Source organism: Pollachius pollachius (assembly GCF_949987615.1).
Source record: "Pollachius pollachius genome assembly, chromosome: 9".
In the NCBI taxonomy this organism is placed as follows: Eukaryota; Metazoa; Chordata; class Actinopteri; order Gadiformes; family Gadidae; genus Pollachius; species Pollachius pollachius.
In genome coordinates, this window is record NC_136942.1 from 12,800,487 (window position 1) to 12,827,338 (window position 26,852).

At 41.6% G+C, this 26,852-nt stretch overlaps 4 protein-coding genes across 8 annotated transcripts in view; 1 reads left to right on the forward strand and 3 right to left on the reverse strand.

The window, feature by feature from the left end:
- The window catches only part of LOC307080997 (monoacylglycerol lipase ABHD2-like), an 11,077-nt gene extending 5,859 nt beyond the window's left edge, over nt 1–5,218 (forward strand). For 2 of the 5 annotated variants that reach the window (XM_079744001.1, XM_079744000.1), the window contains 7 exons: nt 2–169; nt 1,656–1,839; nt 2,003–2,095; nt 2,314–2,415; nt 2,511–2,580; nt 2,961–3,045; nt 4,506–5,218. In XM_079744001.1, the coding sequence (XP_079600127.1) occupies nt 2–169; nt 1,656–1,839; nt 2,003–2,095; nt 2,314–2,415; nt 2,511–2,580; nt 2,961–3,045; nt 4,506–4,702 (899 nt within the window). In that variant the 3' untranslated portion in view covers nt 4,703–5,218. Of the gene's footprint in view, nt 1; nt 170–1,655; nt 1,840–2,002; nt 2,096–2,313; nt 2,416–2,510; nt 2,581–2,960 lie in introns of all 5 variants that reach the window. The other 3 variants (XR_013812113.1, XR_013812114.1, XM_079744002.1) reach the window with 3 other exon arrangements.
- Nucleotides 5,219–5,524: 306 nt separating this feature from the next.
- On the reverse strand, nt 5,525–8,615 carry rlbp1b (retinaldehyde binding protein 1b; the record flags this gene model as incomplete). The annotated part of the gene is made up of 6 exons (XM_079743956.1): nt 5,525–5,890; nt 6,318–6,428; nt 6,826–6,984; nt 7,296–7,474; nt 7,786–7,990; nt 8,418–8,615. 6 exons carry the CDS (start codon nt 8,613–8,615, stop codon nt 5,762–5,764), a joined length of 981 nt encoding a protein of 326 aa, XP_079600082.1. The 3' UTR covers nt 5,525–5,761.
- Nucleotides 8,616–12,905: 4,290 nt separating this feature from the next.
- isg20 (interferon stimulated exonuclease gene) lies at nt 12,906–16,778 on the reverse strand. Its single transcript, XM_079744098.1, has 4 exons — nt 16,706–16,778; nt 14,748–15,447; nt 14,192–14,392; nt 12,906–13,366 (listed from the first exon to the last, which is right to left on the reverse strand). Exons 2-4 carry the CDS (start codon nt 15,411–15,413, stop codon nt 13,166–13,168), a joined length of 1,068 nt encoding a protein of 355 aa, XP_079600224.1. The 5' UTR covers nt 15,414–15,447; nt 16,706–16,778; the 3' UTR covers nt 12,906–13,165.
- A 1,192-nt stretch (nt 16,779–17,970) lies between these two features.
- On the reverse strand, nt 17,971–23,965 carry pdia3 (protein disulfide isomerase family A, member 3). The gene is made up of 13 exons (XM_079742799.1): nt 23,672–23,965; nt 22,745–22,823; nt 22,522–22,639; nt 22,128–22,235; nt 21,569–21,698; nt 21,275–21,391; nt 20,839–20,964; nt 20,227–20,409; nt 19,794–19,902; nt 19,397–19,525; nt 18,861–18,940; nt 18,687–18,744; nt 17,971–18,595 (listed from the first exon to the last, which is right to left on the reverse strand). Exons 1-13 carry the CDS (start codon nt 23,803–23,805, stop codon nt 18,488–18,490), a joined length of 1,479 nt encoding a protein of 492 aa, XP_079598925.1. The 5' UTR covers nt 23,806–23,965; the 3' UTR covers nt 17,971–18,487.
- Between the last annotated feature and the right edge of the window lie 2,887 nt (nt 23,966–26,852).

The following is a 26,852-nucleotide window of genomic DNA, read 5'->3' on the forward strand; positions in this document are numbered from 1 at the left end:
GATGACATCACCATGGTTATCTGCCCTGGGATCGGTAACCATAGCGAGAAGCAATACATTCGAACCTTTGTGGACCACTCCCAGAGGAAAGGCTACAGGTGTGCTGTCCTCAACCATCTGGGAGCCCTGCCCGGCATAGAGCTCACCTCCCCGCGCACGTTCACCTACGGTAAAACACCCCACCGTCACCACACACACCTCCCCGTGCACGTTCCCCTACGGTGAAACACCCCACTGTCACCACACACACCTCCCCGCACACGTTCACCTACGGTAAAACACTCCGCCGTGGGTGCACTTCTCCTGGTCATGTCGAGGTGTGAAATGCAATGGTTTGACTCTTTGTTATAGACTTTTTGTGTGAAAGAATTAAATTCTGGAGAACAATTGTGGGGCATAATCATCGTTATTATTATTAATAAATGAAAGGTGATAATAATTATTTGCCAAGATCTGGAGACATATTAGACTTTCACGCCTACTGAGGATTAAGTTATCGTTATCAATTTCCATGTAATTCTGGAAAAAATAATCAACAGACACATGTAATCCTCTTACCTCACTCACAACTTGCATATCCTTATGTCCACTAAACTCTTCAGCGTTCGGCAACATGCTGCAACATGAGGTATGCAGACACACAAACACACCTACTTATACATATATACATATATACAAACAAATACAAACACACACAAACAAACACTGGGCCCTGTCTCAAGAAGCTGAATTTCCAGGTTAAGCGGATATGAATTCAGGGCAATCCAGACATGTAATCTTGAGGAACCAAGATAAGACTACTGTGTTCAGTTACCATGGCGACTTATGCTGTGAGCCTAACCAGTTTTTCTTCCTTCTGAGCATAGTATCTTAAAGGGGCAGTGTGAATAATGGACATCTTAGCATCTTGCAGAATGGTCAGAAATGCCGATATAATATTCACAAGTAGGTTTTAATCAGTGTATAATCCCATAACATAAGATTAGTTGTTAGTTAAAATGAGCCATATGTATATCTACATAAACATTATCTTACTTGTAATCTATGACCTAAGCTATGACCTTGTTTTACAGACTATATTACTTAGTACAATTTATAAATCTATAAAGGAACCTCATCACTTGACACTGGCTATTCGGGGCTGTCGATAATAAATGTATTATTATACTCCTGTAATACACCTTTGCTTTTTTTATCACCAAGTTAAAAAAAATTGTCATGCGAAAGCTAGATGGCTTCGACTAGTCTCTCAAAGCCACTCTTTCCATAGGTATGTAGTACAAATTAATCGAAGTGGCTGAGACTAAGATTCAACCCAATAGACACTGAAATAGCAATGTTTGCTTGAGAATTCCCTTATCGACCACATTTCCAGGGTGCGTTAGAGGATGATCTTTGAGGCCTGTCATGAACGCTCATCTTCAGATTTAACCTATCCGAGATCTGGTGAACTCTTTTCCTAACCATTGATATCATCTGTTTTGTAAGCCGGTTTTAGGTTAAAGCTAACCGACTACTACAAATGGCCCCCAGGAATAAAGAGGTTCAAACAAGCTCCACTTTTGATATCCTCTACATGTCAGCATGCACGTGTACCTAAAACCAATATGTGTGAATCTGTGTTCTAAGTGCAGTGGGTCACTATCTCACTACAGGTTGTACCTGGGAGTTTGCAGCCATGGTGAGCCACATCAAGCGGGAGTTCCCCCAGACACTCATGGCCGTAGTAGGCTTCAGCCTTGGGGGGAACATTGTGTGCAAGTTCCTGGGGGAGAGGCACTCCAACCAGGAGAGAGTGCTCTGCTGTGTGAGTGTGTGCCAGGGATACAGTGTTCTAAGGTCAGTTTACAGAGAATAGGACTAACTAACTACAATACTAAACAACACAAGTTTTAGAAGGCTATCATTTTGAGGCTTCAGTTATACACTTACTAGAGACTAGACTTTGATTTCAATGTGGGAGTGTTTGTGTGCGCCACGTGTGTTTGTTTGTGTGTGTTAGGGCCCAGGAGACCTTCCTCCAGTGGGAGCAGGGCAGGAGGCTCTATAACTTCCTGCTAGCGAGCAAGATGAAGAAGATCATCCTAACTCACAGGTGAGTCCATTCAGCATTAAAATGTATAAATAAGACGCATAATAATGTTGTTACTAATATAAATCATAGATTCAGATCAATTCATCATTATCATTTCTATGTTTTTTAAAGTTAGCTTTTTTGCTGTTCCCTTTAAAAAGTGGAATAACTGAAGGACATGCCGCGTCATATTAAACAATTACAAGATCTATCATAACACATGCTACGTTGTGTCACAGGGACACTTTGTTTGGCACCAAGTCCAGCAGACTGGGTGATGCAGATCTGAACAGACTGCGGTCAGCTACCTCATTAATGCAAATTGATGACACCATTATGAGGTAAACATTCATGAATGGGCCATTCACAGCTACGATTTAGCCACAACGTCCAACGGATGAACTTGAAATTGGGCATCAATTTTGTTTTCCTGCAGGAAATTCCACGATTACCACTCGTTGAAAGAGTACTATGAGACGGAAAGCTGCGTTCAGTACTTGCACAATGTAAGTCAGGGGTAATCATAACCATCACATAAGAACATAGAATTATATTGAAGGGGTATGGCTTTAACTTTTTATGAGGAAATGTAATTGCCTGTAATTATGGGAGTGTATTTAGAGCTGCAAACTGCAATTTTCTGTTTGCCCCTCTATGTTTTGATTCAATAGTGTGTTAATTGAGTCTAATGTTTCTGCTGACTGCAGTTTTAAAAATGGTATATCTTATGGCGCTGATATATATGACACTGCAGCCTTTACTTCCACCACCCATGCCGCTCCTATTAATGATCTTCTTCAAAAACATGGCTACAAATCCAGCATTCTGCCTGCCACCCATCTAACTTTCCATTTGACCATCATGTGTCTTCTCTTTGTCACCCCAGATCTCAGTCCCTCTCCTCCTGGTCAACGCAGTAGATGACCCCTTAGTTCACCCGTCACTACTGGCCATCCCACGCACACTCGCAGGTCCATCACACTCATCCACCCTGCCTTATTAATCCCAAATGGGAATTGTGCCTTATATTTGTAGCACGACACAAAAAAGAGCTCAAATCATATTGTTTTCAACGGACTGTAGCACACAGAGCATGAATGCAGCTTGGCTGTATTTTTCACACTTGGGTCAAAAAGTCTATTTGACATTGAAAAATTGTCAGCCAAAAATATGTAATGTATAACAGTCAGTGCAGTGTATAGTAGTGCACCTAGCGAATAATGTAGCCTCCCTGTTCCATGCCATGAACAGTCTGGCACAATGGAACACTGTCCCACATTCTACATTCCGACAAGTGCAGCCGTAAGGGTAAACTCCCTCAGTCGATTTGCAGGTAGCTTGTTGACCCCAGCAGTGTTAGTGCAAACTGAACCTGTTTGTTAATGATCCAGGTACGAGGACGGGAAGTGTTTACCACAAATGGATGAATGAAGTTACCAGGCTGTCGCTTCAACACAAGCTTACAGTACAGTCTTCTCTGAGCTCTCTTCAAGGGGTGCCTCTCCCTAGACAGTCTTGTTGAATTTTTCATTGCCACATGATCCCTCTGTGCTGTGACATTATTTATAAGTGCAGTGTGTTGGGAGTGTAGTTTAACAGCGCTGACCCCACTGTGAGTAAATCAGTGAGCTCTAAACGACCAATTTCAGGACGCGATTTGGATTCATGGTGGAAAAGGGCTTTAAAAATGTTTTATCACAACCATATGTTGAGAACATTACTGCCGCGTGAGATTTAAATGCCACAAAGCGATCTCTCTTTCAGCTGACCTACTTTACACACACACTGACTCCACGTAGCTGAATGCAGTGGAACAATGCGGTGTAAACTAAGATGTGGTTTCCATTTCCTGCTTGTTTGTTGTAATTTCACTTCAGCGTTCACTTAGCGATAATTGATTTAAATCCCATTGATACATTTTATATTATGCTGATATTTTCATACAATATCACAATATTACTCTCATCACCACCAATGTTTCATTCTTACAGTGAACGACACAAATGGATAGAGCACCGTGTGTGACAGTGTAGACTGACAGAAATGGAAAGTATACTGGGATCGCAAATCATTGAGGAATCCAAAGACATGTCTTCCTAAGGTGCACACCTTGACCATTATATAGCAAACTCATTTATCCTCGTCTGCAAATCATTACAGCACACATAATCAAATTACATTGGTGTACCATAGGTGAGAAAAAACACATTTAATTAAACTCTAATTAACTTGAGCCAAACGCCCCTGTAGCCTTTTCAACACTGTATGAATGCAGTTTGAAATGCCTTTCTAAGTAACCTGGCCTTTTGCGTCCAATGAGTGCTGAAGTTCAAGCTATGTGACCACAGATATGTGGCACGTAGGTGAGAAGTACAACACAAAGCCAATTTTTCCTCCCCCCCCCCCACCCATCTCGGGTTCTCGCCTGCAGACAAAAAAGCCAACGTGCTGTTTGTGCTGACTCAGCACGGGGGTCACCTAGGCTTCTTCGAGGGGGCCGTGCTGTTTCCCAAGCCCCTCACCTGGATAGACAAGCTGATCGTCAGCTACACCGACACCCTATGCCAGTGGGGACGGCAGCCACAGCAGACCCCCCAGGATGGACACAGGCTCTGCAGCGCACAGTGACACCGGCACAGGGCCCAGACACGCCCTCACCCGGTGACGAGGGCCTGAAGAACTAAATACACGCCTTCCATTGTATGCGTACCGCCACCGGTATATACATGCACACAAAGAAACGCACACACTACCCCTCTCCAAAGCATTCTTACACACCCACAAATGGAGACACGCCTCTATTGCTTTTATTTTTATCTACCTCCTTTGCTCTAGCCTGCTTGCAAAATGCAAAAAGTATAGTTTTCATGAGCTAACTACAAACTTATGTAGAGCTATTGTATAATGTGTGAGACGGGCAGCCTATAGTTTTAAAATGTAGGCTTTTGATAAGAAGCCTTTATCTGCACTGTACTACCTCCCCAATGGCTTAATTGCTACGTTATTGAGATGATTATTACATGCCAGTATATTCTCAGTCTATTTGTGTGACTTGTGCTTCAGACATATGTGTCACACATATATAGCTGTGGGTAATCCGTTCAGTTTGAAGGACCTTTTGCTTAATAAAACTAATTGTATGTACGTCTGTTGATTTCTTTGAATTCATGCTCACTTAACCTATCCGTGCATACCACATATGTAGATAACACCTCATATTCAAATTTACTAGTATATAAATAAACAAAGACATTTATGTGACATTTATATACAGTTTATTCTTTCACATAATGGTGCAAATCTGTGCACCGGGTTCACAGGTGCATCCGGTAAACTTTTTTTAAATTCATTGTTTTATTATTCTCTTGGAAGCTTGGGCCAGCCAGTTTACTGAACAAGCTGTGTGGGTGAAGTGTATCAGATGGGGAAGGCTAGATTATATCAGATCCATTCAATTTATATATGTTACTTATTGTCTGAATAACTGCACATAGCAAATAAGATACTAAGTAAAATAGTATATCAGCTTTTTTTGTCAAAGCATCATATTTAACCCATTAGTAATACTACGTTGGATACAACATCTTGCCCAATCTTTTTATGCAACCACACAGCTATAGATGTTGAGGTTCAGGGTTTGAGCCTAGAATAGCTCCCAGATTTGTATACACAAGGAGGAAGGGATTCCTAGTCAAACAGTTTGGCAGCTGTTTCTTTTCCATTGTATTTGGAAGCTTTCCCGTCAAAATCTGAAGGGAGGATGTCCTCCTCAAACTCCTTGTAGTAGGTGTCCAGCTCATCTCCGTGGACAAAGACCTGGGTGGGGGGGACTGCTTGTTACAGAGCTTTTATTGATCAACTGTTCAGTGGTGAGGCTTAATTTGAAGAACATAAAAACATTGTGCTATTGTCTGGCCTGGCTACTTACTAATAGTATCATTTGTCTGTCACTAGCAAAAGCAACTTCTTGGAAAGAGTGCTTGCTTTCTGTCTATACAACGGTTTTGTTAGAAGCTAGTTTGCTTATTGCACACTTTTGGGTAGCATCAAAGAACAATGATGTTATCTACCATTCATTCAAATGACTAAGCTCTTATTAAATCAACAGTTTACTATTAAACATTTACTTTTTGGGTTGGCTTGCAACAGACTTAACTGTTGTGCATCATGCAATGTTTTGTAATTTAGTATTATTCTCAGTATACAGTCCCCCAGGGAATGCAGAAAGATGACCAGTACTTACTCTCTCCAGCAGCTTGCCCTTCATCAGGGGCTTGACCACGTTGTAGGTGGTGGTGAAGTACCAGGGCTGGTGGATGAAGTGGACCGCTTTGAAACGGGCCGGGAAAGAGTCCTGGAGGGGACCAAACGGGTTAATAGATAATGATTCAGTTAACGAAATGAGGATGATTTTTAGTTATCAGGATCGTTTTCCTAGGAAGTCTTTTAGGAAGAACCTCCGTACCAGCCTGCATTACCCAGATATTGATAAGCTGGGTCTATTGTATTCAGTGTCTTATTGTGTGCGGTTTCGTCTTGTGTGTTTAAACATGCCATTTTTCTCTTTGAGGATAATTCATATCCACAGTTTAAAATGTACATAATTTTTTCCCGAAAGGCGAATGATAAAAAAGAAAAACTTCAATCATCAGTTTGCTTCGTCGTTATACGTCAATGTTTTCTTCCGGCATGAAACCTTGTTTAAGACGGAGCCCTGTGTACAGTGAGTCCCAACGTGGGAGGCTCCTCACCTGCAGCATGTCCACCATCTTCTTCAGCTCTGTGGGCTTGATGCCGGAGGCCTGCTGTACGGTGAAGCCCTTGAAGTTCTCGATGATACAGAGGCCGTTGATCTGCGTCTCCTCGTTCTCCAACAGCTTCTCCAGGATCACGCAGTAGGCACGAAGGATCTGCACACGCACACGCACACACACACACACACACACAAAATCTGTAAGAGCAGGGTTTCACGCATATTCCAAGCCGCTAATCTTGGTGCTTTTTCACCATTATCATAATTAATAGTAGCTTGTTAAGTACCAAGATGTCAGGTTTGAACTTTTATGGAACTTCAGCGCATCCACACATGATGGAAACCCTCCTATTACATCTGGAAGAGGGCGATGGTCTGGTTTGGCATCGGAGGTTAAGGACAAGTTAGAGGATAGAGTGGGAACCATTGGAGATGTTGTGGTCCACTGTGGATCCTTCTTCACGTTACCTCATCAAAAGTGATCTCCTCGTAGTCCCAGTTCTCGATGTTGAACAGCAGCACCACGCGGCCGTACTTGTCTCTGCTGGGCAGGATGCCTGGGTATCCTGCCTCGATGGTGCTGCGGACAGCCTCTGGGGTCAGGTTCTCAAACAGCTCTGGGTAGTCCCTCCTGAAACGCACATACCCTGGAGCAAGACACACAGAAACACACTGAATACAGCCGGAGACAAAACATGACAATTAAAATCACTAAACAAACATAATTAGTCATTTGAAGCCATGACTGCAGTGTTTCCCTGGTATTTGTCAGTTCGAAAGTTGATACTTTCAAGGAAATACATTTTACTCTCAAGGAAATATATAATGCTTACAACTGTAAGTAGATACTTTTGATAATGTTGCAAAATCATTTCTTTTTAAGAAACAAAAGATCGGCGCTGACATTCAAAAATGTCCAAAAGAAAGAAGATGTGGTTTCTTTCTAGCTGAGACGCACCCTTCATGAGCTCGTAGGCCCGGTTGACGTCGTACTTCCTGGCGCGGATGAAGCGCACCAGCATTCCATCGGGCTTCTCCCCGAACGCCTCCTGCACGGCCTTGACCAGGTCGTCCCCCCCCTCCGCCTTCTCCTTCATCATGCCCCGCAGCTCTTTCACCGCGCTCACCCGCTTCTCCTCTGTCTCATTCAGCTCATCCTTGGCCTTGAGGGGTCAGACCATAACGAGGAAAACTTCAACATCGTGATGCATGGGTGCTGACATTGTATTGGCAATTACCACGTTGTTGTAACCGTACAGCAAGCTGTAGATATAGCTGGTGAAGGTAGAGGGGGGAGCTGAAGAATGTGTTGTCTTCTCTGTTTTGTCACAAATACTAAATAGAATAGTTCTGTACTTGCACTTTGGTTTAAAACTAATTTTGATACCATAACGGCAGTCTAGCCGGGTCAGATTTTCTAACCCAATGTTTCTGTATGTATTGTGTATGATAATGGAGGATAATGTATCTCCCCTCCAGTTCTTATTGTTTGGAAACCACCTGCCTTGAATGGCCCCTTGAGCTTTCGTCAGTATTTTAATTGATGGATTGATTGATTGATTGGTTGATGCGTGTGTTGGGCTGCCTCACCTTCTGAACGGTGTGGTCGGGAAGCTTAGCACAGGTGCCGAACACCGGCCCGTGGTCCTTCACAGAGAGGTGCTCCAGCTTGGCCCTGAGAGCCTGCTCCTCCTCCGACACCATCCGGAAGGTTCCGCTCTGAAACCCAGACATGACCCGTCTTAACCAGATGCCACCGCTTATAGAGCACAGTTTCAGACATGTCATTTGTTATGCTATAAAGAACATAATTTCATGCATGGGAGAACTCCTTGGCATAGACTATATTTTACAAACATAAGACAAAGTTCTATAGATAGTAGGCTCTGAGGTGATGGATGGTGATACTAATTATACTAAGCTTAAGATTTAGATGTCAGAGTTCTCGTCTTAAATCTTGAAGCACAGTAAATATAAACTAGATTCTGACATTCCAAAATAAATCCATGAGAGGCAAAATGCCGTACACAGCCTTCTAATCAATAGGCCTCTGTTTCACCATCCTAATCGCTCTCACATGATGGAATAAAGCCTGTAAAGACATCAGAAAGACCAAAACTAAACCTGCTGAGGGCAAGATTAGCATTCAAAGCTAGCACTCAACATCTCAGTGCTAACCCTAATGGCATTTGGTCTTCTTAACCAATAGTTCAACCATCAACCCTACTTTCTCGTAAATACCACCTCTACCCAAATGTGCCTAGATTGGTGAAATGGGTTTACATTAGACTTATAGACTGTGTTTACATTATAGACATGGTCGATAACTATGTCCACACATGGTTATAGATGTGTGCACATTGTAGGAAAAACACATGGAAACTGTTAACCTTAATTTCAACCTTGACGGGTCTATCATTGAATTGATCCAACAACACGTGATCGAATCACAGTGAGTCGTTAGGGTATGAAGGAATGTACTTACAACGACAGCCATGTCTTCTGGAACTTGGAATCAGCTTTTCTACGCTCTGGAGTAAACAAAGAGGGATTTGGTGATGCACATTAAATCAGGCTTGCATGGAGAGAAACACTTCCCCTATTGTACAAAAATAATCTCTCTTCATCCTCTGCCGTACTTCTGATCCCTGTGCTATATTTAGTCATTTCTCATTCACCAGATGATTTGTTGAGTGATTTTAATGTGTGATTTTCATAATCAACATTTGACCATTTATCAACTAAATAGTTTTCCATTCTAAAGACTAACCATTACTGGTGTTTCAGCCTCCTTTAATAACACAGAACAAGAAGACGCTCCTTTAATTTATATTGGATTGTAGGTGTAGCTCAGGAGAGGTTAAATTAAAATACAGTATCATCATACAGTAGCAGATTGGAGACTAAATCATTGAAATTATCCGTTGGTTACGCAACACAACTTTCACGATTGTGTGCCATATCCCCAGTGGGAATAAATGACAATTATACTCGACTTCATATTCTAAACTCAACAGAAATATTCTACTATACTAGTGTGTTTTGAACCACTAAATTATGCAAACATATCACTCACACTTAGGTGCACACCTAATTCCCCGATGGAAGTAGTAGTCAACGTTTTCCAAAAACACACTTACTAATGACTGCATAATAAAACTAACACTAATTAATTTGCTAATTAACTACACCTGGTTATCCCTTGTATAATAATAGTAAAAATACATTGTATTTATAAAGCGCTCTACTGGAAATTCAAAGACTATTCACACAGCCAATCAATTCAATAACACTATTTTATATAGCGCTTTTCTAAATATTCTATGACACTTAACAAGGCAATCAATTAAATAAGTTAAAGAAAGGGGTCGGAGGTAGAAAGGGTTCAGATGGGTGGAGTGGTCCTTACCTGAGGGTGGAGGTGCTGCTGGGGAGTCACAGCGCTCAGTGTGGGGCGATGGAGCGGCCTCTGACCATTTGTACCGTTGGGATTAGTGGCGTCACACAAGATTACAAACAACTATTAGGTTTTCAGTTAATCATCATAAAACAATGCAGGGGGGCGGGAAAATGCCCGAGCTCGGCCAATAGTAAGGCTGCTGTGTTGTAATAAATGACACTGATTGAGTGATGTAATGTCAGACACTTGTGATAAGGGGGCGGTTATATCGTGAAGTAACATCACAGGGGATGGGGGAAGTACTAGAGACCAGTTTGAGGTCAAAGAACCCATTGTGAGGAACCGTTCACTCCCTCTTACGGCAGCATTGTTGACGGGATTGAGCCTAAAACCAGGCAGAGCATGTGTTTTAATTCACAAGCTCACATTTTAGGAGGCCTTATGGAGAAACAGCTGATCACAGACTTACGCTCACATTCTCCGATGCATTATCACTGTTAAACATGTAGAATTGACATTAGTAATAATAATCATAAAGAGCAGAACCTGTTGAAAGATCAAATGATATATAAGAACTGTTATACAAAGTAGACCTAATTGAGAAACCAAGCCCATAAAACAACTTGTGATCAGAAAACATTCAAACCTAATTGAATTGTCGTGATCACATAAATTAAGTTGAGTGCTCAATTTTTCTCAAGACCATGAGTAATATAAAGATTAGGAAGATGGAGACACTTTTTAGTGTCAATAATGAGAAAAAAATATCTTTCTGCATCATAAACATTTTTGCTCAGTACAATACAAACTACATTGAATTGTTGCTGAAACCTTTTTTGGTGTAGAATAATACTTAGATTGATTGTTCTATTCATGTGAACTCATTGCAACCCATCCACACACACCAGTGAACAGGGAGCAGCACTGAATTAAAACATGTATTGCTAATTACTTTGCCTTCATGGTCCCCCGAGACTCCATCGCCACCAAGGCAAGTTTTACCTCCTGATGCAATGCAAAAAGAGAGCTTGTGGAATAAAAAAAAAGCACTCCCAATCTTATAAACCCATACTGAGCCGCTAAGCAGGAAGGTCCAGGGAGCTAATTTAGCTGGATTGGATGGACAATACCAGGCTCTGTGTTCACCATGTCCTGAGCCATGTTTATTACGTACGTTGCTGTGTGGTATAGAAGCTAAGCCAACCTATTTAAATGTAAAACATTAAGGGCCAGGAACGAATAACCAAATACTGAAATGCAACTACAATCCAAGATATGCCCTATATCGATGAGTTGTCCCTGCATTTTCTCAGAGGTTCCCTAGATACACGGGCTGCTAATGGAATACAATCAATTTGAAAGTATTCTTTATGGTATTCCATCAATCAAAAGTATTCCCCAATTCATGACATTGATGCCAAAATCGACTACTAGCTACAACACTACTAACATAGGGACTTAAATAGACATGATTATATTCCAATGAACCCGCAAACATATATAATGACCTGCCATGAGGTGATTTCACATGTCAGGCCATGAGCCTCAAACCACAGGGTTTCTCACTGGATGATCTGCTGAACCTTACCCTGATTCGGACACTATTCATGAGAATATTGCAGGGCCAAGAGCAATGAAGGATTTTGTATTTTTAGTGATGACACGCTGATTTCACGCTTTAGACCCATCGAATCAACTTCATTGACGGTTTTCAGGCCACAACGTGCAGAGTGAAGCCAAAGACCATGACGGGAGAAGATTATAAAGTAATGCTTTACAGACAACCTCTTTTGAGAAACTGGGCGCAGTTGTAAAACCCACAGCTTAATAGGCAGTACTACAAAGAAAAAGGCTGGAGTATAATGGTGTAGCCTTATTCAAGAAATGTTAACTTGGCTTCATTGAATTTTGTACATTTGAAATTGTGCTGTTAAATGCTTGAACCAAAATAAAAAATAAAAATTGTACATTTTGGCATGATCCTATCATGCCAAAATGTACAATAAAATATATTAAAATGACAGACAATGTACTGAGGTGCTTTACGACTGTATTTTATTGTGTTCATGTCGGATGGGAGCATGAGAAAACAACATGCGCCATGTGTTGAACACATCAGAATACTGTCTCCAACAAAGTTATAAACACCTGAAAACCATGTTTCAACCTCCAAGCAGAATATACAAGTTATATAAATTAACCTTTCCATCTGTACAATTGGAGGAGCAAGAGGAGGTATTGGGAGGTTTTGCATTTTGCAAAAATCCAACTTTAAGAGTCAACTTTAAGAACATTTCTCACACAAAAACACAAAAACATTTTCGGTTAGTCATTTGAAAATATTCACCAGAAAACAGCAAAAAATGTGTTGTTATTGAACACATGTTTCACAGATCTTACAACCAAGTTAAAAACTACACATTGTATTAAGGTTATATTTTTATAACATTTCTTCGTTCATTTCATGTCTTACGACAAGAGAAAGAACATTTTGTTTCACAGACCAGTTATTGGATTTGTAATACCCATCATACCCTTTAGGTATGTGCATGTTGCTAACCCAAAGCTATACTTATAAGGAGCCTTATTATACCACCAGGTGTGAGCGTGATTAGCCATTACAAGCCGTTTCAAGTTCAGCCATTTCTTGTGCCTTTGTGACATCACAAGTGGGGGTGTCCACCGAGGTGGACACCCCCACTTGTGATGTCACTGGTGGTATAATAGGGCCCCTTTGAAATATTTGTCGGAATATGTGTGTGCTGCATCTGCTCTTAGATACAGCACTTAGATTAAAGAACATATCGGGGAAATGCTGTCGTCTCCAAATGTATCTGATTTACTGTTAAATCTTTCTCTACTCCCCAGCTTGATGAGAACCTGCCAAATCCATAACTTACTGCATGATCCCACGACACCTTAGTCACTAGCGCATTCCTTATTGGCCGTCGTCAGTAAGGTGCTCTGGCCAGTACTGGTCTTGCATGTAGTGGTCAATGGAGACTGGTCCTGGTTGTGGCAACTCCTCTCTCTTACTGGTTTTGCCCCACAGCTCGCTCTCCATCTCATTCTCCACCAGCTTGTAGATGTGCAGAGCTGCCAGGGCATCTTCTACCGAGCAGTGGCCTTTCCTCCCACTCTGGTGAAGCAAAGACACACCATAGCCCTTTAAAGTCAAGCCAAGATCGTGCTGGGAAGTTGTTGCGAGTGAACACAACCTTCCGATAAACAGTGGCCTAAATAAACTGTGGGTCATCATTGCAGAGGCGGCTCTTCCGAGCATGTCAATAAACCTGGAAACTCGCTTATTCTCTGGGCGGTCAAATAGGGGCATAACGAAACTGGCCAAAAAAACATGACACGAACGCAAACGCGAACGGTTCAGGGTGGATGGAAACGAGGTAAGAGCAAAATAAGAACCCCTCGTGTGGCAGTCATCACAGCCACACTTTTTCTAAACTGGGATACTCATTAAATACAAAGCGAATCACAATGATGACTCTCACCAAAAAGAGAGGCCCTGCTTGTCTTTGTTTTCCCCTCAGGGTTCACTAACCTAGTGCTGGCCAGCGCTAGAGTTGGATGTTGTTGCTGTTTAGGGCTCAACATGTTTGGCCAGTTCGACCAGCATGAGAAATGTGCCCCCAGCAAAGCAGTCACATTTTTCAACGCAGAATCTGTAAAGTTCAGGCCCGCCTGTGGAAATCTGCCTTACAGGTTATTTTGTAGTTGTTTTTTATACATTTCTTTTTATTTTTTGCTTTTAATAAGGGGGGGGCAGCTTTGCTTAGTGAGACTACCCTGGGTTTATAAAATGGTAACCTAAATACAAAAACTCGACCAAAAATGATGCCCGTAAACCACGGAACGAACCAGACCATGACTTATCTGACACGCCAAGCATCCCACCAAAGGCCGAAATTCCTTAAGCACATGATTAGTGTTTGTCTGTTAGCCAACTGACCTGGATGCTCCGGTCCAGAAGCTTGTTGGCCAGGATCTTCAGTGAGAGGCAGCGGTTGTGGGGGAAGCCCGCCAGCTTCCTGACGTGGCGACTGCTGCCCACATCCCGGACCATGTGACACGGATGGCACATGTCCAAGGCCTTGAAGTCGTTGTAGATGGAGTGTCCCACGATCACCTTGCCCTCCAGCATGCAGAGAATCTAGAGAAAAGAGGCAAACAAAAAATGTATACTTCTGTAAATTCATGTCAGGTTAGCAAGTGACTTTAGAGGAAGTGGTAGAAGGAAAAATAACAAAAAAATATATAACAATATTGTGCTTTATAATTATCTATTAACTTAAGAGTATCTAAAATGCCTGCAGAATACTGCAGTGAATGTGGCAGACAGCCTCTCTTTCATGAGGCCTAAAGTCAAGATGAAGACCTTTCTTGGACGTATCGGACATAATTATTATAATTTTCAAAGTCAAAGATTAAAGATGGCTTGGAATAGGAACATCAGAGAGAAAGAGGGAGACCCAGACAGAGGCATACAGACATACGGCCGACCTCACCTCTTCCCGGGCCTCGGCAAAGGGTACGGCATTCAGGAGGTGGTGCCTCTGGATGCCGCTCCAGCGCGTCCGGTAGTCGGTGACGGGCTGACAGGGGCTGATGTATTTGTCGTAGAGCACGTTGCCGCTGTAGTCCAGGATGCTGCAGCGGGCCAGCTCGCTGCAGCGCCCCCTGGGCCCCGTGCCGACCATCTCGCAGTCCAGGGCCACCAGCAGCGCCGGGGACGGGCAGAGCGACGGGGAGCTGCGCCCGCTGACCGGGGGACTGGCCTCGGACGAGAAGCCGCTGTCCGACTCCCAGCGCTCGCCGAGAGCCGGGCCCGCCCCAGGGCGCGGGGCTGCTTTGTGGTGAAGGGATGACGTCGAGGCCTGGGAACCGCGGAACTCCTGCCCGCTTTCTGCCTCGTCAGTCCTTGTAGCGCCAAAGCTGAGGGCGCTCGGTAAACAGGCTGGGCTTTTTTTGACCATAGTGTTAATTTCAAGGCTTTCTGGGTGAAATTCGGTTCTCTTCCTCTTCAAGCTGGCGGATTTACTTTTCCACTGGCGTTTGCGGTTTGGTTTGGTGGTCTCGGCCACTCCAAGCATCATGGTTTTCCTGCATAAATCTCTATAGTTATTGGGAGAAGATGTGTGAAGGGTTTCACTCCGATTTGACGATGCATCCATTGATCAGTCGGTGCAACTGGTAATGGAGTCATATCTGCAGACAAGAGACAATTTTATTAAAATAGGTACAATGATAAACAAACTTTGCTTTAGTCACAATAAAAGTATTTTCTTGCCTTTTTAACTAGTACATAGCAGCTAAAAAAATGTTTTGTTAAGAGGTGGCACTAAACAAGTTTAGCTTGTACACTTAAGTCTAAAGTGTTAGTTTAACTGTATAAACAGTGAGACTAACACTTACTAACCAGTCACTTCATGCACCTTATTTTACTTAAATGTCTGGGACATGCAAGAGCTTTACCTACTTACAGTTGGAGAGCAGCTCTAGTATAGCTACTGTATATGCTCTTGGGTGCATTGAATACATTTACACTTCAAATCAAAACATTCAAAATTGGCTACTTTTAAAAGCATTTCATGGACCTTATATGTAATATTGCATTGGCCGAACCTCCCTGTGATAAGGCTAAAATAGTATTGCTAAGGTAGGTAGATTATATGATCTAATATTTATCATTGTGAAAAATGTATAACTAAACTTAAATTTCATAATTGGATTTCCATGAAAGGTTTCAGGGAAAGCCATGAAGTGCAAAATTATGAGATATGGGATATTGTACGGTCCATTTCAAACGTAATGAAGTATGGGAGTCTTAAATTGATTATAACGTCTGGTAACGCAAAATGTATCTCGATCTGAATCAACATAGAACTGACAATATTGGAGATGTAACGTACAAACTCAAGTTACGGAGTTCTGTAGCGCTAGGACGCTGTTCCTTTACATTACATGTGCACGGACCTAAATTGAGCTACGGCGAGATGTTTAGTGTAGAGGCTGAAAATAGAGTCACCGCTGACTGTGACAAAGCATGTAACCATCAGTGGCAGCTGAGAGCGGCTGACAGCGAGGTACAGTCCGGACCCATGGACCCACTAAGTGGGGGGCTTGGGCTGCTCACGAGGCCTTGACGAGCTTCAAGCTAGGAGGCCGAGGAGATAGCGCCCCAAACCTTTACCCGTACTGTTGTTCAACCAGAGAAGTGAAGACACTCTGCTGCCACCGTTTAGACAACGAATGTAAGAAAAATAAGGTTTTAGTATTGTATCCGTGGCAATTGCCCCATGGTATGCTAGCTCTCGACACATCAAAGAGAGAAGCTACGGGTACAAAGCTTGTGAAGACGCATACAAAAAGGATCATATAAAATATTTTATCATATCTATAAATACAAGCGAAATATCGCCTACATGTTTTCTACCAGGTGTAATTTAGACGTAAAGGGTCATACCGTTCTCGGAACACGTGTAAACAGCGAAGATCAGGACCGCTCGGGCTCTTTGCTTCGCTTGCTTGAAGTGTGGCATGTGCAATATAGACTGCTATTGCTGCCACCTTTCGTACCGGAGTAACATTGCACATAGATTTCATTTAGATATAAATCAACCACTGAACCAAAATTCAGCACATTTCGCCAACCAATATGACAGCACTAGAGTACAATTGCCGCAATTAACTCTTTAGGTCATCTCCATGAATACCAAGGTGACTAAATACAAACATATTTAGTTGTGGAGGAAATTGCCTTCTATTGTGTGAAAAAAAGCCATTATGATTAAGGGAATGATATCAGGGCTTCAACCAATCATTTGGCTTAATGTAATGTTTGGGAATTTAGACCATTATAATCCCAGATAACAAAGAATGTAATAAATCCACCCATGCAGATATGAATACTGTATGAATATATGACATGATCCAGATAATCTAAATGTAGCCAAGAAATGTAATGGTACCTAATTTTTATGAACCCTGGAATTTGAGCAAACCTCAGTTTGCACAAATTCAAATAAAAAGAGCATCCTCTAACACAATCTCTACAACAGACATGAGCTAAACATATATTGTAGAAAACACCACCCGATTCTCGTGTTCTCTATAGCATAGGACAGGAAGGCAGAGAAGTAGTATGAGGAAGTGAACAGGTTGGAATGAGACAAACAGGAAAAAGTGATAAGACTTCATAGAGGCATGGTCGAGAATATGCAAGCCTTACATGGTGCAGGGATGGTAAGGCTTCGAGACCGGTTGGAAGGGATGTCTCTTAAGGTTCCTTAACTGTACAAGATTATGGAGACTAATGTGACCAGCCATAAACTCCACTACAGTAGGTGGTGCTGTATGCACATTTTCAGGTGGTAGCCACTTTCCCTTTGAGTGAAATCCTTTGCATGCACTCTTAAGAGTCCCCTCAAAATGCATACAGTAGAAAATGTGTACTCTTTGCCTCACCAACCATACCAAGTTCACATTTATTTCCAATTTACCCATAAAGAAGGTGGTTTTATTTTTATTGTGCCATTGAATCATTATTCGTATTTTAGTTGAACCATTGATGTATAGTATTTCTGCAATATTCTTTAAGCTGCCAATTATATGAAAATGTGCTATAATAATAAAGCCTGTTTGAAAAGTCAGATTTATCTAATAATCAGGCTAAAACCTGAATGGAAAACAAACTCATAAAAAAAAGGAAGATGTAATATAAACACCAAATTATTCCAATTAACCCAACATTCTTTTGAGTTTTGTGGGCCTTTTATTTCCATGATCCTTCCAATGTACAAAAACAAAGACTTAGTACAAAATAAACATCAAATCACCATTACCAATACCCCTTGTCAAGAAGATGACAACAAAAAGCTAAAAAAGAGATAGATGAGTGGAACGGCGTTTAACCAAAGTGCAGCATTCAGAGGTGTAGTAGACAGACTGGGGGGGGGGGGGGAAACCAAACATAAAATCTCAAATTTGCTGCCAACTGTCCCTGTTTAAAACTAATTTTGTTGTTTGACTTTGGAACAGGCAGGCCCGGGCCACACATTCTTCTCAACCTACCACAGTATTTCCAAGAGCATCCCAAGACCCCCAAAAAAAGGGAAGTTTGGCGAGGCATTCTGACTTGGCTTTTAGAGCATTCTGTAGTTCACTACAAAACTGGAATATAATTAAGTTCTTTCTTAAGGACTTCCTCGGCTCCTCACAGCGGACCACGGGGTTGGGGGGGGGGGGCTTATAGCTCAGTGCTCTTCTTCTTCTTCGTGGGCTCCTCTGCTGTCACTAGGGGGTTGGTGGCCTCCTTCTTCAGGTACGCCAGGAAATCGCTCACCTCTCGTCCTCCCTGGAGCCAGAGCACAGATGGAAACCATCAGTTAAAACCAATGCACAGGCGCATACAGACACAGACACATTACAAAAAAACATTTACAAACCTCGTATTTCCTTGGGTTCTGTTTCTCTCCGGCCGGCACAAAGAATAATGTGGGGAATCTGTTGGCATGAAAAGGATATAAAAATGATGAGTCCAAGATGGAGGGAGGGATGATCTAATTAATTAAATATCCATCAGTGCATTAAAACCAGGCTGAGACTGGAGCCACCCTCACCCTCTGACGTCATACTGGGAGGGAACATCATTGGCTGTGGCATCCATCTTGGCGATGACCACATGGGGATCATTGGCCAGCTGTCATTGCGGAAGAGGGAAACCATTGGTCATTTTTAACACACGCACACATTAACAAATACTCATGTAAAATTTTACATCTAAAACATGTAAAATCAAAAAAGTGATGGTGTTCTTATAACAGCTTGTTGCAAGGGTACATGGATTATATGTTAAAGAGCTCTACCTAGGCCTAACAATAATAACAGGTTGTTAATTAGGCCAGACTGTTCTTTTCCTTCACCTTCTCTTCAAAAGTGCTTGTGCTGTGCAGTCATTTCATATTCATTTGCAAGGTACAAACCATATTTAGTTTAATTCCGATGCGTTCAAAGCCATGGCTCTTAATTGGTACAGTGTTACCAAATAAATACACTGAATATCGCATACTTTCCGAGATTGTCGATTTGATATGCCAATATCAGCATTGACTCAATACCCGCATGCAACACATACACGCACGCAATCACGCCTCACCTTCTCTCCCAGTTCCTTGTACTTGGGCTCCAGGCTCTTGCAGTGGCCGCACCATGGAGCGTAGAACTCAATCAGAACATCCTTGGTCTCGTCATTGACAATGGCGTCAAAGTTCTCGGCTACAAGAACCTAGAGGGCGTCAGGGAAAAGGTGGTGGTGGTCAATGGAGACTAATAAGAAAAAAATAGAGCTGTTAAAGGCCGTCTGAAGTTCTTAGCATGGACTACTGAGAAAGTTGATGGGAAGAAGTTTCAAAAGATAACAAATATTCTTGATTTGATAATTCCCATCACTAAATATAAGAACAGTTTGGAAGCTGCACGTAGGGAAGAAGAGCAATAAAATTGCAGCTTTACAGAATCATTATTTACATAACAGGAGACGCCAATTCGCTCACCTTCACTGGGCCGTCGTTGCTCTCTGGGATTGGCTCTGACTTGAGGTAGCGCTTCAGATTACCATCGAAGTAGTCTTGCAGGAAGCGCTCGAGGGCCTTTCCGTCACGGCTAAGAGAAGCAAATGGCATCATTCAAATAATCTGCTCTGGAAATCAGCTTCATGGAAACACCTTTAAGAACAGGTTGTAACACAGATCAAAAACACAAGAAGTCTTAAGTGCATCTAAGAAACCATTTCCAAATTATTCAGCTTACATTGTCAATATGAGTAAATTATCTTTTATATTTCCGTGGCATTTATCCAGGAAGTTAACGAATGAAATATTGTACAAACATGAGGAACATTTTGAAAAGTCCCTATTATGGCTTCACGTTGACAAGTTCAGCACAAGAGGTAATCTATCCGATTTCTTTTCAGAAAGTGGCACCTACGTGAACTCCTCGGTCATGACGTATTTGTCTCCCTTTCCGGTGCGTATGCTGACGACGGGCAGCTCCCCGGTGCTGGCGTCCAGACCCATCTCAGCGATGTCCTGGCTGAAGACGTTCTTGCTGGCCACCGCAAAGTTCAGCGACTTTCCCTGATCCAGGAAACTCTTGGCCACCTTCATAACCCTGAAGTACACAAACAGTGGGCCCCCCTGATTAGAATCTTCAGACCCAAACGGGGACCTGGCTCTATGGCTCTTTGTGGTTTCAGGTTGGAGTAAATCTAACAGATTTTAGCTCCCTGTACATACACTATAGTATAGACAATTTGGGTGATTGAAGAAGAAACATCCAGCAAATTAACGGTCATGGATAAAAAGAGATAATGGACTTTCTACATCTCATTTTTTCTATATCCCCATTTAACTAATATCTGTATTGGATGAAAAAATATAAAAAATAGCATCCTCAATTAAAAGAAAAAGTGATGGCAATGTTCCCCAATCAACTTTAATTGACACTACACCCAAGTGTGTCCTGGTCATTTAAAGACTAAAATAGCACATAAAGAATAATATAAGTGTGTAAAAAGCAGACTTTAAGCTCGGCGCCAACCTGTTCCTCCAGTAGTTGGAACCCTTGGGGTTCTTTTCATAGTCCACGTCGTAGTAGGCCACCAACAGATCCTTCCCCTTCAGCTGATCCTTGTTGTCTTCGGTCATGTATGGGCACATACCAAAGCTGCAGAAGAAGGAAACCATAACAGACAGTTGGTTTTACAAAAAACTGTCGTCAACTTATACAAGTTTTACATAATGTTCTTTGCAGAGATGGATTTACACACAAAATCAGGGCAATGTTTAACTGAGGCTAACATTGTAATTTGAAAATTTCTGCAGACTCTATTCTGGATAAATCTTTCTGCCTGAAAGCCAGGGGGTGATTAGGATTCTAGGAGTCATTTATATTGTTGAGTAGAGCAGGAATCCGTGGATGATATAAATAAAACAGGCCAGCTAAGCATTTGGTAAAATAGGATCCCCACACTCACATGTTGTCCTGGATGAACTTCTTGATTATGCTGCTGGTGAAGGTGTCCTCGCTGTACGCCACGGTACTCTCCTCAAACTTGTTCTTGAGCACTGTGGGTCGGAAGAGGATCACTCCGCTGTAAAGCAAACAGACACGCTTCAGATGTTATTCTGCAGTCCTCTGCCAAGCACAGAGGGCTCCCCTCCAACAGGCCAAAGTCATGGAATGATCTCCGAACTTCTCTTACTTGGTTTTAAAAATCTAACAAGAGAACACTAAATCAAGAATGAACTGCAAGAGAAGTGCAACATACTCTGCCTCGACACCCTGTTGCTGCAAGAGCTCCTCAGAGTTGGTGTGGGCGAAGCGGTATGACTCCCTCAGTGCACTGGCTGCCTTGAGGAACTCTGCCTGGGCTGCACTTCCACCATCAGCGAAAAACCCTGGAAAGAAAGGAGGATATTCAAGAAGGGTTGCCAATCATCTCTACCTGTCTACCTCCTCAGCTTTTGAGTACAGCAGTATCCATGCTTGGTAAAGTAGGTGATTATGCATTTTTGCACACATTGATGCACTGCAACGGATTGTGAATAGTGCCTCAGAAATGCTAACCAATTACAATTACAACCTTACAAAAGTTAATTCCAGATAAATACAAGTTGTAGTTCCTTAGAATAAAAGGCAGGAAATGTGTCAAAGTCTGGCTGAACTTCTACAGTTACTGTTGAGCCACACCCTTACCAATACAGTTTAAGAATTGCAACGGTGGTGCATAAAAAGGAAAACAAGACATTTCAAATATTTACCAATGCACACAAATGAATGGATTGTTGCAGTCGAAGATGGGGAAAAAGCCCCCTCCAGCTACCCACCTACAACACATGCGTCTTTGCCTGACAGCAGCTTGTCAAAGTCTGCCTGAGTCTGGATCGCCACAGAAGCCGGACCCGCCTGTTTCTTCAGGTGGCTAACGATGCCGTCTAGAAGGAGCCAATCAGAGGGAGAAGAACATGAATTGGTGTGGCCCTTGGATAATAACCCACAACATGGGTTAGAACAACAAGTTAATGGTACGCAGCAGGGCTCTCAGGTAAAGCGTGAAGATAAATAGGGCTACATTAAGCATTATTATTCTGATGAGGTAACCAACCGACGTTCGGCAGCAGGGTTACCAACCGACTTTCGGCAGAGGTTTACCATAGAGGACTTGTCAACTGTTTTGAAAAAGACATCCTATTTCCTTCAAGTAATCAGACAGAAAGTCACCTGCGGTTCTGGGACCATCATAGCCACCAGCGTCCTCCCCATCCCTGAAAATCTTCAGAGTCGGGTACCCACTGACTCCATACTTGCTACAGACAGTGTTGCTGGATGTGCAGTCAACCTTGAATTTAATTAAAAATAATGAAAATCACATGATAACATTGGCACAGTTTGTCCATCAATGCAATACAGAGTGAGTTTCAAAGTCCATTAGGTGATGCAATACCTTGGCCAATGCGACAATGCCCTTAAGGCGAGTGGCCGCTACTTCAAACTCAGGTGCTAGTCGTTTACAATGGCCACACCTAAGTGAAAGAAAGGATAGGATTATTTGTTGTACATGATCAATTCCTCAGAGGAAATCTTTACCATGTGTTGAATACGATACCAAGATAATTGATTAAGGTGCAAGTAATAACGTTAGTTGTCATCGCTCAGGAAAGCAAGCCCCAATCTGACAAAATCAAGTTAGTGAGCCTAATTGAATGACAATAATAAGGTGGAAGGGTAAGAATATTACGTTAGTTAATAAAAAAATGTTACTGTGATAATATACCAAGGCGTTCAAGCGTGTTCACGTTTTCCATCGAGAACTACAGAACAGTATAGCAGGGGCCAATCAGAGGTGTCCACCAAAACTTCCCAGGCCAATCAGAACGTTACAACAGTGTAGGGCCGAACCACACACTAACTTCCTTAGCATTGTCACGTCGTGGTCATTTCGAAATGAACATTTTACAGCTGACCTGGTGGATTAAAAAGGGTCTCGCACAATATTTAAGCTACGTGCAATTGGGCTGGATGATTATGGTATTCCTTTGCCGTTCATGTATAATGTAGTAGCAAATCGAGTAGCTGGTTGTGCCATGGTATTAGCCGCTAAGCGGCTAAGATAGTGGTAGGAGTGTCAGTTCAAACGCAAGAAAGACCTCCCAAAAAGAAAATGTTTCGTTTCTGCATAATCGAATCGACCACGAAACCTAATCTATGGATGGCATTGATCAAGCCATTTCCAACATTTCAATTAAAGAATGATAAGCAACGTAAGAGCCTGTTTGAAGCACCCAGCAGTTTAGAGCCCATTTTACATTCATTGCACGAAACCGTTTCTGCATAGTAGTCTATTTCAAAGCACTAGATACACATGACTTACCAAGGGGCGAAAAACTCTACAAGAATCATATCATGGTTTCCGATCCTGCTTTCGAAATCGTCATCTGTGAATTCTAGGACGTCGCTGGCCTGGGTACACCCGGCGAAAAAAGCTAAAACCAATAATTTCAACATTTCAGTGATGGAGAACGTCTTTACGGTAGAAAACGCCGTGCAAATGAGATACAGGTCGCCTCTATCGATGAGATAAAGACAGAAGGGGGATTCCGTAAGACCAAATGTAGGCTTCGATATGAAAGAGAAAGCGTTGGTGAGGCTACGATAAGCGGGCCCTCTAAACTAACCAGAGTGTGGCATCCTACCATTGGGTTTTGAACCTCGTCATTCTATCTCCGTCAGCCAATAAGAAGAAGGCACACATTATAGCCTTGTTTCAGTACCAATCCGAGTTCTTCAAAGTAAACATTTCTTGTGACGAATTGGTAGTAATGCCGAGAGAGATTTATATTAATCTTAATCAATGCTATGTCTACTCTAATTTGTCACCAGCTTCGAAGTTACCTCATTACCTTGGTATGTTGTAGAAGTTGGTTTGAGTAAGTAAAGGGTGAACACCTAGATCTTTATTCTTTATTTATCGGTTTCGTTATGTTCAGAGTTCAAACATGACACAGCCGGAAGTGTATTTATTCAGGAACACAATTAAAGAAACGTTGCATATATTTCTGTGATAATACAAATGTAAATATGCATACCTATGAAATGAGATGGGGATTAAAACACCAGTAGTGGACAAAATGTATTATATATATATATATATATATATATATATATATATATATATATATATATATATATATATATATATATATATATATATATATATATATATATATATATATTATTATTATTCTTGTGATGTTAATAATGATATCCATTCATTCATCCAAGATCGATGGCTTCTAATTTGGTGATTCTATTCAGATTAGTTCATTGTTTTTGTAAAGTTTTATTTCATGATGTAGGCCCTATTATTAAACAAAAGTGAGGACACAGCACAGACAGACAATGCTTTCAGGTCCTCCTCGGTCACGCTAACTGGCGTGTTCTGAGTGTCCTTGGTTGCTATCTGTGCAGGAACATGTTATTCAGTCGCCCATGGTAACAGTTAATCTATGCTCCATTATGTACGCATAATTCTAACTAAACACAGATCTCAGGTTACTTCGAATGGAATGAAAAATTATACGTCATCTGAAATTAATGTAACATATATTGGAATATATTTATTAGGAAGGAGGAGGATTGAGTGAATCAATAAATGTGTGACGAAGCTTCACTCTCACCTAATTGTGGGTATCAGCCTACTTATTTAGCTGTGGGCAGTGTTGTAGGCCTACCTGTGTTTTTCACACGGGACAGAGGTAGACCTTCAATAGGTAGTATTTTAAAAAAATGCTGCGGCTCCAAGTGACACATATTTCTAATGGTGCTGAAAAAATGAAGGAACAAGTAATCCTGGTTTTACACTAGTGGGTGTAACCTAATTAACTGGTGTCCGGTTGTGTGTCGTTTACAAAGTAGGAGGGTTCTTATTTGCTGACCTGATAATACCTAAAAGTGAGATGTCATATGATACTCTAAAAGATAACAATCGTTTTGTTAAGGAGGCCTAAAGCTACATGACCACCCTATGCAATATATGATGTAGGCCTATGTAGGTTATTCATTGAAAATGCTCACATGTTAAAATACATTATTGAAGGAATGGTGTAGCCTACATTGTACTTATAACGTCAAAGCTATGGCTGCTTAACATTTATATGTATTTATTTATAAATATTTGTCAGGGACAGTACTTTAATCGACATTTTAGTTTGCATTTAAACGTAGAGTTAGCAACAATTTACAAAAAAAACATATACCATAAATTAACTTTGGACCTATGGGTCCATGGGTTTGGCCCTGGCATAGGCCAAACCAACCAATAACAAATCGACTACACTGGCTAATAAGCAAACAGCGGCTACACATAGGTTGAAATCTTGGTCCTCTGTTTGATCTGTTCTTTAAAACGAAATTCACGTTTAATTATTTATCCAGAATTCAAAGTAAATTTACCAATTTATTAAAATGTCCTTCCTGCCCTCTATTATGTGTGATATTAGGTTACCTAAACCCTAGGCCTATTTTAGTGTATTGGATTTTTAGCGTAAAAATACAGAATCAGTATTTAACGAATTATTGAAATACATGAATGAATGAATCATTGTTGCAGTAAGATGGTTCAACCACTAGAGGGCGGTGATCTCTCGGTGATACATGCACCAGTTGTAATTGAAAATACGCTGTCAAACAGAGCCGTCGTCAGTGATCGAAATTGTAGTCAGGAGCAGGAATACGACAGTGAAGGTTGCAAATATTGCCTAGATTGTATATCTTAGTTGTAATGAGTCTGCAATTTGTTTCCTAAAATTTAAAATAATAAATAGAAACGAATGCATTGCATGCCACTGCAAAAAGAGAAGGTCATTAACAGCAGCACAAATTATTTGGAGAAAAGCCCTTCATGTTTCTTTCCTTAATTGAAGCACACGACTGTAATTTTGAATGTTCAACTGTATGAATGGTCAACTTTGAATGTTACCCTTGGCCAAGACCTTGGGTTGGCAGCTGATCCTTTTAATCCCATAAGAGCTGCCCTTCAGACTGGCTCCTGCTTACAGTAAATATACAGCTAAAGAGGAAGCCCAAAAACCATACTGAAAGGATTAAGAGCCAGATTCAATGTAGCCTGGAAAACTATGAATAGGATGCGACTGTTTCTTAGTGTTCCATAACAATGCTGTTATGGCTTTTTTACTGTTTTAACTGATCCCATTTGTTTTGTGATATATATATATGTCAGGCAAAACCTTTTTTTATTAACCTGTACATGTTTGAGATGGGGGGTCTTTACTTTGTGTGTGTGTGTGTGTGTGTGTGTGTGTGTGTGTGCGTGTGTGTGTGTGTGTGTGTGTCCGTGCGTGTGTTTGTTTGTGCGTATGTGTGCCCCAGATTTGAGAGTTATTCTCGGTACCCCTTCAGTCTTGAGTTGGAGTCCCTGTTTCCTCGGTGAGCTGGTTGTCATGGTAACCCAGTCTTCCATTTTCCGTGCCAGAGAACTGAGGTTCACATTATTATATGCATCGTACGCCCTTATGGAATCTGACAAAACCTCA

Excerpts from the sequence above, each read along its gene's own strand:
- isg20 (XM_079744098.1), bottom strand. The coding sequence starts at position 15,413 with ATGGATGCATCGTCAAATCGGAGTGAAACCCTTCACACATCTTCTCCC. Across the intron at positions 14,393-14,747 it reads TTGCCGAGGCCCGGGAAGAG|ATTCTCTGCATGCTGGAGGG; the intron begins GTGAGGTCGGCC and ends TCTTTTCTCTAG. Across the intron at positions 13,367-14,191 it reads TTCTGGACCGGAGCATCCAG|AGTGGGAGGAAAGGCCACTG; the intron begins GTCAGTTGGCTA and ends TTGCTTCACCAG.
- pdia3 (XM_079742799.1), bottom strand. The coding sequence starts at position 23,805 with ATGTTGAAATTATTGGTTTTAGCTTTTTTCGCCGGGTGTACCCAGGCC. Across the intron at positions 22,640-22,744 it reads GCATTGTCGCATTGGCCAAG|GTTGACTGCACATCCAGCAA; the intron begins GTATTGCATCAC and ends ATTAAATTCAAG. Across the intron at positions 21,699-22,127 it reads CAAAGACGCATGTGTTGTAG|GGTTTTTCGCTGATGGTGGA; the intron begins GTGGGTAGCTGG and ends CTTTCTTTCCAG.